Raw genomic sequence first — 13,454 nt, forward strand, 5'->3', positions numbered from 1 at the left:
CAAAATGCGAGTACTCTGGGCAGATCAGTTGCCATGCAATTAAGTTTCCAAACTATCTCAAAGTGTTATACGTAAAATTTATTAAAACATATATCTAATTGCAATTAGATACTTTCTCAATCTCTCAAAGGCATTTTTATTATTTTAATACATTCGACTCATTGTCCAAGGCAATTATGAAGCGTAAAAGTGGAAGGATAATATCGTAATGTTAATAAAACAACGCGTACATATAACATATAATTATTTAATATTACGCCATGAATGCAACATATTATAGAGCTTAAATACATTTCCTATAACTCAAACATCCATACAACTAGTGGAATTTACAGTCACATTAGTCTTTTAGATAACTTACATTAAAGAATACTTTCATAACAAGATCATGTAGCGTACGGCGAGATTACGACTTGAGGATGGCTTCGTAGGCCTGGAATATACAAGTGGCCACTTCGACTGTACGAGATTTGAGACTGAGCGTCGCTTCCGGGTTCCCTGGTTGCAGCTTTAGTTCTAACAAGACCCAGATGTTGTTGGTCAGTTTGAGCGATTGGTAGAGCATGTCTTGGCCTTCGACGTTGCGTTTCGCGATCGTGAAGACGTTGTTCAGGCTCATCTTCTGCGCGATGGAGTCGGCGGTGCCCATCACGTTGGAGATGGTGTGCTGCACCTCGTTGGCGGCCGGGATCTCCTTCCACGTGGTGAGGAACACGCGCTTGTCGAGCTGGCCGTCCTCCGTGAACAGGATGTGCGCGGGGATCAAGCACGCGAAGTAGAACACGTCTATGTTGTTTTTCACAGCCACCTGGAGTCATGGTTGAAAATAAAAAATATTTTAAATATTAATTCTTTAACTATGTAAAAATACATGTAAATTTCTTTGCGTCTTAATGTCACTTAAAGAAGCAATTGTGTGACATAGCTTTGTGTGGTGGTAGGGTCAATCAGGGTAATTGGAAAAATAACTTTAATGTAATAAATTCCCTTAGATATTTTGTAAAAAATTATCATTAGAGAAAGTCAAGTTTTTTAACACACTTAAAAGTTTATTGAGAATTGTTTCCAACACGGGTACCGTTTACAATCAACCTGCTTGATTGATTATATGATGGTGTATGTTGGAGTGTATGTGTGGCGTATGGGGGAGTGCGTGTGTGGTGAAGCGGCTCACCTGCAGGTTGTTGAGCGGCTCCATGCGCTGCACGGGCCCGGCGGTGGCGAGCGGCAGCGGCGCGTCGGCGCGCGCGCCCGCGCCCACCGCGCCCACCGACAGCGCGCCCGCCGGGTACACGCCGAAACTGCGACACAATCGCTCTTTATTCGAACACTAAATCTTACGAGTTTTTAAATATGTTTTTTAAACAACAACTGATTCTAAAAGATCTTCTACCGATAAAAAAATATACATAATTAATTAAGATATACAGATAGTTTAGACTTTGAGAGGTAAGATGGGTTAACATCGGTGCTGTTGAGTGATATAACACATTTTTTTATACATTTTATTAGTAATATGTGCCTAAGATAATATTCTTAGACTTTAAAAAAGCCAGGACCCTTTTTCAACACTAATTGTGTTCGCTATGTAACTATAGAACAATTCAATTAATTTAAACTAAAGGTCCCTTTACCTGTTCTTGTTGAGTTGTATCGCGAAACCGGTCATCGGTTGCATGGCCTTGTTAGTGAATGTCATCTCCATTCTGGGTTGGCCGTTTTGTCGGCTGAATGTACCCCAGATCTCAAGGCCTGAAAATTTATAAGATATGGGTTTACCTATGTTGAAATTAACAATACCAAAAGTATATGAATAAATCTTAGGAACAAAAATGTCACAGCTCGAATCACTATATATTTAACGAGAAGTTGCAAGTTCTGTGTTCTCTGTTAACAAATTTCAACGTGAGATACAAAGTTTTTTTCCCCAATGAAAGACTGTAACGTAATGTCATTTTGTGGCACAGTTAAGCTAGTATACTTAAACAAATACTACGCTTATTTAAAAAAAAAAGGTGTGTGTGCGATTCACACATGATAGAAGTGAAACTTCAGTAAATCGACAAAAGAATGAATAAAATAGTATGTATATTTCTGTCTCATTCTTTGCCGGCTTCATTCTACACATTTTTGTATTTCTGTCTCTTACCTGTCGTTTTTCCGTTGCATCAGGTTTGAAATCACAACGATTCTAAAGAAGTTTCACTTCAATAATAGGAAATAATAAAAGTTTTTGCAACAACGGTTATAATTTGATTTTTTCCTCTGACTCTAGCATAAAATTTTAAATCCAAACACTACTAAATTAATGGGTTTAAATACACAGATACGACATCAGAATATGATCAAAATCTTTCCTCATTTGAATTTCGATATGCTATTCTCAACCTGAATTCAAAACGGTACCTTTTCCCTTATCTGCTGGCAGCCAGCACTGCTTGGGCGGCACGAAGCTGGCGGGAGGAGCCACGCCGAAGATGTCTCCCAGCAGCCCGGTCGCGCTGCCGCCCGTCGTGGCGGGCGACCCGCCGCCCAACTGGAGTTATTACATATATTAGCCACATACATCATCATCGTCATCATCATATCATCATCATCGTCATCATCATCATCATCATCATCATCATATCATCATCATCATCATCATCATCAGCCCGTGTGCAGCAGTAGGACATGCAGGGACATGGGCTTCCTATGAGGGTTCAGGTCATAATACACCAGCCTGGCCTTGTGTTGGTTGGCAGATGTCGCATGTCGTCGTCGTTAATTCTCGGACATGCCAGTGCTCTGTGTGTTTTATTGCAATCTTTCTAAAATTTAATTGTCAACTATGTTACCAAAAGCTTTTTAAAGTGAAATTCTGAATCGCTATTCTAGAGTTTACACTGAAGCCACCGTGACGACATCCTTGTCGCTCTAAAGCAACGTCTTTGGTGTGTGTTTGTTTGTGTGTGTGTGTGAAGGTGGGAGAAATTTGTGTTGGAAATGTCCAACACACATTGTCTCCCTCCTTCACTCCACTTTATTTCAGGTAATCGGTAGCCCAGTTAATATTTTTTTTTTATGAAATACAGCAACTCACCAGCACGTCCAGGCCGCCGGCCAGCAGGTCCAGGTTGGAGGCGGGCGCGGGCGGCGCGGGGGGCGCGGGGGGCGCGGCGCCCGCCGCCGGGGCGCCGCCGATGTCCATCGACAGCAGATCGCCGATTAGCGACTCCTGCGCATGTACAAGCGCCTTTGTACAACGGGTGTACAAAATTTGTGATATCAATAACCATTTTTTTTTTCGCCGCCGATCAATGTGGATTTTTGTTTAGAAGCGTATAATGTAAGAAAAGCAAAAAAAAAAAATATTTAAGACATAATGGCGACAAAGTGGATACAACGTCAGCCATACAGCAAGCATTTAAAAAAATGTAATAAATATCAAAAGTAACGGAGGAAAATATACATCTCAATTTTCTTCAATTTTGACAATTTTTAATTAAAAAGAAATCACATTAATATCGCACCTGATTGGGAATGACAGTGGGCTGTGGCTGCGAGTCTTCAGAGCCAACTCCGCGAGCCGGCAGCGACTTGCGTACTCCAGCACCGCGACCTGCGGACAATCATGTCGATTATTATGTAGTTTAAATTGGCACCATACACGCGTAAAAATGGAATATATTTAATAAAAATATCTTCTCACAACTTCAATTCACAGTAAAAAATTAAAATCTTTTTTTTTTTTTTTTAATACAAAAAGTAAAATTAAGTGTGAGACTGGTGCCTAAAATAAGTAACTACTAAACTAACTGAACTAAACGAATAGATACTAAACGAGCTAAATAATAAGATAATAGCATTTAAGTTTATCATTCTATCTAATTTATTCCCTTCAGGAAAAGTTCAGGGAAAAAAAAATAAATCTTATAAAGATAATTCCTCCAGAAAATTCTTAAAAACTTAATCCATTTAAAATAACCTCGTAACCTATCTGTCAAACAAACACTGACCCTCAACAAAGGCAGTGGGCGGCTTGTGGTAGACGGAGGCGAGCGAGCTGATGTGGCAGATGAGCTCGTCCAGCAGCGTGGGCTCCAGCAGGTCCGTCTCCTCCGAGATGAGCGGCTTGTCGGCCAGCACCACCTCCTTGGCGGCCGCCGGGTCCGTGGACAGCAGCCGCCAGTAGATGAAGCCGCGGTCCCTGGTCGTGTTGCTCATTATTAACACGCTTTTATCAGCTACAGTACAATAATTCCAAATATTCGTCTTATAATCCTGATGAGGATCGCAACGATACAATTATTTCAATTACAGTAATTGTGAACAGGGGAAACGACTGCGTATATACCTTTTATAAATAATTATTTTAAGGAAAACCTTCAAATGATCCAAAGATTTTACTTGAAAGATTAGACTTGAATTTAAATGACATCACACGGGAGGCGCCGCTTTAAAAAAAATTCAACATCAAAATCGGTTCACCCAGTATAGATTGAAAACCTCAGTTATTACTATTTGAAATTGGGAAAGGTTATTGAAGAATCAATAGATCAATACCAAATCATACACACCTGAGATCAGGATTGTCCGAGTCCTGTGTGGCGAGGCTGAGCACGTGCTGCACCAGCTCCTGCGTGTCCGCCGGCCGCTTGAGGAACAGCTTCACCACCGCCGTCAGCAGTTGGAGTTGCACCTGTAGCGATTTGTATTTAAGTATGAGTCATTTATTGCTGCCACTCGCCTCGTAGGTCAAATAGGTGATCAATAATATTTCTAGTACAGAGTCTTATATAAGCCACTATGTCACCAATACTAAAATAACCTATTTCATCCACTTAATATTTTATTTAATGCTCATTTACACTGTAAATCAATATTATAAGAAACATACAGTTTATCAAACTGTATGTTTGGAACTACACTATACACTGAATGTATGAATTTTTATTTAGGACCTGTCCTGACGAATATTGCAAATGTATGGATATGAATTCAGGCCGTTAACACTTACCAAACTAAGCAGAAAATTCGTATCAGTTTAAGACTAATAAAAGTATCAAATATTCGAGATTAATGTATTTTATAATAAATGACAAACCTGAGCATTCTCATCATGGAATCCTTCCAGGAACGTGTCCAGTAACTCATCCGCATTGTCGATACGCTCCGCGTACTCCCCTACGATCCATACCTAAAAAGATAAAAACACATCCAAAATTAACACGATTAATCTCTCATTGGACACAATTATAAATTGATAAGTATGCCTGTGCGTTTTTATTAATATCGATGACAAGTCGATTACTAAGCCTTAAGAGCATCAATGAAGTTAATGAAATATTGCTAAACAATTTTATCTTTGATTTCTTAATAATTTTGCGGTCAGGATTACCATAGAAGCCCTGGCTTCCGGCTCGTCGAGAGTGTCGAGGTTCTCGCAGAGCGTGCTGATGATGCTCTCGTACTTGTTGGGGTACTTGCGGAAGATGTCCTTGATCACCACGATGGCCTCCTGCACCACATAGTTGACTTTCGTCTGGATCAGCTCGAGCAGGGTCGACACACAGCGCTCGGCGGATGGTTCCACCTAGGAGAGTTTCATTTTAGACTTTATATTATACGTTGTCTGATTATGAGAGGACATCCTAAGAATTTTTTAATTTAAGGTAATATAGATTTAATGATATATCTTACTTCAAAAGGGTTGTAAATAATGAGAGAGTATGTTATCTCTTATGTTATTTCCTATAACTTGCAAGTTTTTGATTGGCAAACAAAAATATTTCATTCAGAGTATAATATCGTCTTAAAAAAGTCAGTAAATTTCTAATTGGATTCTATGGAGTTCTAAGTCGATCAAAAGTCAACCAAACTACTTGATGTTTAAAGTCCATTATTCAATCACCTTAATAGCACATCTGCCAATAGCCCTGACAGCTTTCCTCACAAAGTCCACGTCGACCTCAGTAGCGTACTCCTTGAGCTCGCCCAGCACTTGCGCGATGTTCGCTTGGGACGCCAAGCGGATCATGATGTCTAGTTTCTCGAGTTTCACGTAGATCGGATCATTATATTTCACGAAAAACACCTAGAAATTATAAAAAAAAGTTACTTCATTAAATTTTTGTGTTTTAAGACTCAAACTAGACTTTTTATAGAAGCACTTTTGGAACTTTATAACACATTCTTAATATTTAACACCAGTTAAGAAAGCAGTTTCTACAGAGAAAAAGCTTACAAAACTGGTGGTAACTGTTATTTCTAGTAATTTGATATGCGCTTCTTAAAAAAATATTAGCATCACCGAAGTTAGCATAAAATGATAAAAGTATGTTTACAAATCTTTTTAATTACATTCATTTTTAGTTGTATACTTATTTTAGTGTTCGTTAAGCGTATCGAGAATCACAATTAAAAATATTTTTTTTATTTGTAAGTATTTCCACACAGTCAGGACGCGAGGTGTGGGCGTACCTTCATCTCATGCTTGAGTATGTCGGGGCGCTTCTGCACGACGAGGTTGATGTTCCGCAGCGCCACGTACTGCACCTCGGGCTCGGCGCTCAGCAGCGTCACCAGCGGCGGCGCCAGCTTGCGCGACAACGTGCTCACCGCCTCCGCCTCCTCCGACAGCATCTCCATCAGCTTCATCAGCACCTGCCACACCACTATTTTATTACTTGCAATACCATAACCAAGCCATGCAGCCCCGGGTAAAATAAATAACAATCAAATTTTAAACCTTAACATAATGTTAATTCACTCTACACACATAAGACTAAAATGTTCAAGTTACACTTTATTAATTCACAACCTAACTCCCATTTGAAAGAGAACGAATGAATGGAACGAACCTTAACCGCGGAGAGCACGACGGCCGCGTTGGCGTGCGCCAGGCGCGGCGTGATGCGCTCGCATATGGAGTGCGCCTCGCGCGAGTCCCGCGGGCAGTAGTTGGACAGCGCGTCCAGTATGAACACCTGCCCCCACTCCGTGCACTCGTTCAGTGCGGTGAGCAGCTTGTTTATTGTTGGCGCGTTCATTTCTGCAATAAAAAATTCCATTAGATTTTACTATCTATTGTATAAAAAGATCATGTCATGGTGTTTGTAATCTGAATACTATTTAACAGTTCAACCTTTTTATATATTGTTTTATGTATATTTATCTATGAAAATGGGAAAAAGAATATTATTTAAGCGGAATCATAGAAATTTTTCAGCAAAAGATAGCAATATGTCATACCAACTAATGGATGTCCAGAAACACTAGCTTCATTTATTTCTGATAGAGCTGCCACAGCATTAGCGACTACCATTGGATTTGAATCGCTCAACAAATCTTTTAATTGGTCTAAAAAGCCCTGAAAGTATTAAATTAAAATTTATGAGTATTATAATATATCATTTTTTTTAAATACCAGGATTTCAAGTTTATTAGGAAAAACATTTTAGCATTTACAACTTGAACTGAATTAAGTGACAAAATGATAATAACAATAACAGTACCTGATCTTCAACCATGCTGGGTGAGATATCATACAACTTAGCGACACACACAGCGGCAGTTTTCCTTACATACGGGTCTTCGTCCTTGAGACATTTCCGCAGTGGCTCACAGAGGTACTCCGTAATCTTGTCCACGCGTATGCAACCCATTGTACGCACGGCGAGGGCTCGTATCAGTGGGTTTGAGTCTTCACAATCCTGAATATTTTCATTGGCGTTTGCATTTCGTATTGGAGAGAAGGAATAAAGCAACACATCAATCATACTGAAGCAATTTGACTATAAGCCAGTATGGTAGAAATTCACCATTCAAACATTTTATTACTCAATAATAAAGAATATGATTTATAGATCTAATTATAATCTGTGCATTATATAAAATTTGACTAACTACATATATAGCATATTTATAAAATTAATTTTGTAGGTTTTATAAGTTCATTTATTAGAATAGCAATAAGAAAACCACATATGCCTATTTATTATGCAGTAAGTTGTAGTCTGTTATAGAGAGAGGGTTATAGATTAGCATGATGGAGCTTCAAGAGAATCTGATGTATGAACAAGAAAGGTTGGTTGTAAGGTTCCTTTAATGTGATTTATATTCACAAATTCGGCAATTTTCTACCATACAATACAATACAAGAGTAACCATAGCCAATGTGCTTCTATCTCAGGATATATGATGAGGCATGAGTTTTTGTATTTACAGTAATTACATTTTAAAATTCAGCATTGATATATTTTCAATAATACTTATTGCTGTAGATTTACACATCTGTGCTTGATGATCACTAAGTTAAGTGTAAAATCATGCAAAATTCTATTCACCTAATCATGCATGTTGGATCATAAGGCATGAATATGTCTATTTTGTAATATTTGTACCCTTCGAGTGCTTAATTCCTCTAGTGTTCATAATAATGTGTAAATCTACAAATGATGAGTTGATTTCTCTGGATCATATGTTTACCTTAACAAGCTGGTATGTTGGTAGATCCTTCCACCCATCATAATATGGTACAGTAGACATTAAAACGACAAAAAAAGACAAGTCACTCACATAGATAGCTAATCTATTTCACTTGTCATTAACAATTGAATTAAGTCCTACCATTTTTGATTATCAAACAAATTATTATACACATAAAGAAATTTGTTGTCATAAATATTAAAGCAATACTTATGGAGTTTTGTCATCAAGCTGAAAAATGATTATAAATTGTCCTTTCTCTCAGAATTGTTACCTAGTCTGTTGTGATGTTCGCAAATTAAATTGATGAAAAGCCATAAAACTTGATTTTGGTGTAACATTTTAATTGTTTATGAAACAAATATAACATAATAGCATATATATAAATAACAGAAACATACCTTAACAAATGTATTAACTGCCATTATGGCCATATCAGGTTGTGACTTGGCATAATTCATAAGGTACAAATACACCAACTTCTTGAGTTCAAGGTTGTCGGTCTGCATGCAGTTGACAACATCTGGGAACAGTGCAGAGACATCCTTCCCAACTGTCATGGATGCTATCACCTGAAATAAAAATCAGATAAATTTTATACACTAGCTGCACGCTCTGGCCCCACCAAGATATACTTTTCTTGAAGAATTTTTTCTATATTTCTAATTTCTGAGTTATAAGTGGTGTAACTAACACATCTATAACATATAATATAGATTTCATATTTGTTACTATTATTATTCTCATAATTTTATTAAGATTTATATTATATTTTTAGATAAATAGTTTTGCAAATTCCTCTTAAGTGAATCATAATCTAGTTATGTGAAATAATGAAAATAATTCACAAAATAATGTTTTATATAATTTTTTACAGGTGTGAGATTATTATATTGAAATTTCAATACTTTATTTACAATATTACTTTTATACTCTGACTACCTACTTTCTTAACAGCTTCTTTCTTCTTTTCTTTTTTATCACTGTTTAGTTCAGACTTCAATTCAAATATTTCTCCCTTTTTTGTAGTTGTAAAGTACTTGGAATCAGTCATTTTGATTTATTCTTGTGTTTACAATTTTTATTTTAAGTAAATTGTCTGTTTTTTCACCCTGAAAGAAAAATCAATAGCATCAGTTATGTGTCAAGTTATGGTTTCTATTGCTTATGTTAGTATTAAGTTAGCACTTTTATGTAATTACCTAAAGTACAATGTAACTACAATTGAAATTAATTGTTTAAATAAGAGGCAGTATCAAGTAACTAACAAATTCATAAGAAATTAATATTTAAATTCAATCTCACCAATTGAGAGAGGGGCGTACAAGTCGACTGACGACATTCGTGTTTGACATCTATGACGTATGACAAATGACAATGACATTTCGTTTAGAAATGTTTAGGAACTTAAAGTGCCATAAAGTAAATAATGTAAAAATTTAACCATGCTAAATAAGTAAATGGGAAATAAATCCATCTCGATGGCTAAGTGCGAGTTGATATTGAGGGAAAAAATAATACAGATGTGTACTGCAAATCATGCTGTTTGAATGGTTTCTTCTTTCATAATCTTAAATTTTATTAGAATGTAATAGGTAAGTAAATATAATAATATAACAATCTTATGTATGTTATGGGATCATGTATATTTTAATCTATTTTTTCCGATCATAATTATATATAGACTAGGTCTTATTTGCAGATTTGCTCGCGTTTTAATTACGTATCTTTTTTTTAATGATTTACAATCAGCCGGAAGACTATGAGCGGATGGAAGGGTGCTGCTCCCATTAGAGCCCACCCTATCTTCTAAATGACTTGACGGCCGGCAGTGTTGGCTAATCAAAAATATATCGTCGCATTTGAGACGATGCATGCTTTCTGGTTCAAGCAGTTTTGTAGAGAGAGGATTGGAGTGTTTATCTATATGTATTTTGTATGAAAAATATTGATTACACATTTCGTCAAATAAATACTTTTCTTCTACTTTCTTTTTTTCTTTTTTAACTGAAAAGAAGGCGGTATATCAAAAAATATAATGTCGTTTACAGAATGAAAAAATATGGCGTGATTGCGGAGTAATCGTTGTTTTCGCAAGTAGTAGTTTCGTAGTAGCCATTAGCCTATTCCCATTAGTTTAGATCTTCGCCGTTAACCTAGGGATGGGGCTTTGCATTGAAAGGTTAACAGTTGGAATATCCAGTGAAAAGTGGACTTCTCCCGTTCTGTTAATCATTTGCATTATCCTTATATTAGAGTTACAAGTTGCACCCCACAATTGTAGTCCGTATGTCCATATTGACTTCAGAACAGTTTGATAAATGAGAAGTTTATTGTCCATGGAAAGTTTTGAATTTTGACCTAGAAGTCAATGGAGCTCTCTGTACTTTAAATTGATTTCATCTCTTTTTTGTATTGATATGTTTTTTTCAGGTAAGTCAGCGATCTAGATACATAGCTAGATACTTGACAGCGTCACAATGCTGAAGTTGAGTATCTTGTTCTTCCTCTTCTCTCAATTAATGTCTCCACCCAGTAAATAGTGACTCCGCCAATGTCCAGTATATAAGGGGGAGACAGGACTCAAATTTCAAACAGATAGACTAATACAGTTGTGACATTTAACATTTGGGTATCGGTGGAAACATGAGTATCAATAAGTGTTACAGGAGCACAGTTGTCATTGCGGAGTGTGAAGGTTTTTTTATCCGAAGATATTTCGTTCACAGCGTTTTGTAGGGCTTATGAATTATATATCTAGTAAAATAAATAATAATTAAAATCGGTCTAGTAATTAAGGATTTCAGTGCAGGATTTCATATCATACACCTTCTTGTTACCAATCCTGCCCCAAATGGAAATGAATTTGGAAGGCCTGCTAATCTAAATATTGTTAATTTAACATCTGAATCACGACGATCAACAAATTCAACGAAATAAAACTAAAAATTTATATTTCCATGAGTTACTTTATTAAATAATTTCATTTACAACCAATATTGAACGCAGTAACATTTCATCACATTATCGTACAATACACATAGATATAAAGAAGACAATGGTTATAGACACATATCTAGGGTACATTATGAATATTTAGAAGATTTTATAATTATATTATGTATATTCATAAAACATTGAGAAATACATTACGATTACAGATCGCTAATAAAATTAAATAAAACAAAAACCAGTCAATAAGGAATTCGATATATTAGGTACCTAACAGATATGTTTGATCGTTTATAAAGCAACAACTTACAGTGTAACAAAATCATACAATAACAGTCTGATCACACGAATATTACAAATTAAATAATAATAATAATGTATACGCAATCTAATTATTTACATGTTAGCTAACTAAATAACAATCAACCTAATATTACAGTGATAATCCCGTCTCTATTTCATCTAAATACTGATTGGCTGAAGTCAGCTCAACATCTAATCACATAAACAATTTCCTAATAAAATTACCAGCTAAATAAATAATGTCCAAGCCTTGTTGTTTCATGGTAAAGTCAAGCCAAGTTTAATATAAGTATGATCTATTTGGAATGCATGCAATTTATGTAAACAAATCAGCGATGCTAATAACTTGGCGAAGACTAGTGCCGTTTTACTAAGTTAAAAATGGATATATTATGATGTATATCAAAATCTAGAAAAGTCAAAAATGTATAGCCTCACAAATGTATAGCAATGTATAAATGATTGAGCAGTGTAATAATACCACACCTAATACGTTTTTGATAACAAATGCTCAGCTTATAAACTCTATTAGTTGTATTTATTGCTGTTAATAAGAATTTGATAGTTTTAGTAGTCGATTATAGTATATTATAGTCAAATTGGTGTTATTGTATAACGATTCCAAGCACGTCACATATCTACTCACAATAAATCACGTATACTCAGTCCAAACATCCACTTGACACCATAGACAATAAATTAGCTTTGCACGCCATATTGCACTAAAATACGTTTTAAATATAATTTTAATGACTTACAGTAGTATTAGACCGACCGTCATCATCGGTAAAAGGGAATAATTCACACACATTTTCAATTACAGTAATTAGAAACTTGTCAATTAGCATATCCATTTCGTAATAATAATGCATGTGTTGTCAAATAACTACCGAAATTAAAAAGTCACAATTCAAAATGGCGGTGCTGTCAAAGTGACGTACACGACAAGATGGCGGCTCGTCACTGCGTCCATGGCTCGTCTACTCGATGACGACGTGCGCGGCGGCGCGCTGGCGGCAGAACACGGCGCAGAGCGCGGGCAGCGCGCCGAGCAGGCCGGCGCCCGCGGCGGGCGGCTGTTATGCGAACGACTCCTTCGTGGGGCTGAGCGGCTTCGAGCCGGAGCCGACGCTCGAGCGGCTGTGCCGGCCCTCGGGGCTGTTGGACCTTGGGGAATTCAAAATAATTGATTAAGCACCTATGCACAATAATATCAAATATCAACCGTTAACCGTCTGGCTAGAAACATTGCTCTTATACAAACACTAGCGGTCCGCCCCGGCTTCGTCCGTGGTACATGCCAATAGTTGGCTATATGCCAATAGTCTTCTTCAATAAATGGGCTATCTAACACTGAAAGAATTTTTCAAATCGGACCAGTAGTACTCGAGATTGGTAGTCAAAACAAACAAACTCTTAATATTAGTATAGATTTTTAAAGGTTTTAGTAATATTTATAATAATCTTATTTAAAGTAATTTATATATGTTTATATGTCATAGCGGGCAACTGAGCTGGTGGTTCGCCTGATGGTAAGCGATCACCACCGCCCATGAACATTCGCAAAGGTAGTGCCTCTGCGAATGCGCTGCCCGCTTTTTTGGGGTAAGGGAAAAGGAATGGATTAACGACTGGAAAGAAGGAATGGACTGGGACGGGTGAGGAAAAGGAAACGGGCCTCCGGCTCCCCCACTTACCGTACGAAACACAGTGGCATGCCACTATTTCAC

The 13,454-nt window shown here is 36.9% G+C and overlaps 2 protein-coding genes across 7 annotated transcripts in view; both read right to left on the reverse strand.

Moving 5' to 3' along the window:
* Window positions 1-227: 227 nt before the first annotated feature.
* LOC119834308 (AP-1 complex subunit beta-1) lies at window positions 228-9,822 on the reverse strand. Of its 4 annotated transcripts, none has more exons than XM_038358658.1 (19): window positions 9,672-9,822; window positions 9,416-9,581; window positions 8,871-9,041; window positions 8,470-8,496; window positions 7,497-7,694; window positions 7,234-7,351; window positions 6,843-7,033; window positions 6,463-6,645; window positions 5,894-6,076; window positions 5,381-5,575; window positions 5,087-5,179; window positions 4,560-4,681; window positions 3,999-4,189; window positions 3,513-3,601; window positions 3,083-3,217; window positions 2,407-2,536; window positions 1,635-1,752; window positions 1,175-1,301; window positions 228-808 (listed from the first exon to the last, which is right to left on the reverse strand). In XM_038358658.1, the coding sequence occupies exons 2-19, from the start codon at window positions 9,521-9,523 to the stop codon at window positions 407-409; spliced, it is 2,781 nt and encodes a 926-aa protein (XP_038214586.1). In that variant the 5' UTR covers window positions 9,524-9,581; window positions 9,672-9,822; the 3' UTR covers window positions 228-406. The 4 variants fall into 4 exon arrangements, with proteins under 4 accessions (XP_038214586.1, XP_038214579.1, XP_038214601.1 ...); XM_038358651.1 differs by having other exon boundaries at window positions 3,083-3,235; XM_038358673.1 differs by lacking the exon at window positions 8,470-8,496.
* A 1,596-nt stretch (window positions 9,823-11,418) lies between these two features.
* LOC119832579 (unconventional myosin-XVIIIa) overlaps window positions 11,419-13,454 on the reverse strand; it is a 140,626-nt gene continuing 138,590 nt past the window's right edge. For all 3 annotated transcript variants that reach the window (XM_038356253.1, XM_038356261.1, XM_038356269.1), the window contains one exon: window positions 11,419-12,891. In XM_038356253.1, the coding sequence (XP_038212181.1) occupies window positions 12,804-12,891 (88 nt within the window). In that variant the 3' untranslated portion in view covers window positions 11,419-12,803. The remainder of the gene's footprint in view (window positions 12,892-13,454) is intronic.

Source organism: Zerene cesonia, chromosome 2, assembly GCF_012273895.1.
Source record: "Zerene cesonia ecotype Mississippi chromosome 2, Zerene_cesonia_1.1, whole genome shotgun sequence".
NCBI lineage: Eukaryota > Metazoa > Arthropoda > Insecta > Lepidoptera > Pieridae > Zerene > Zerene cesonia.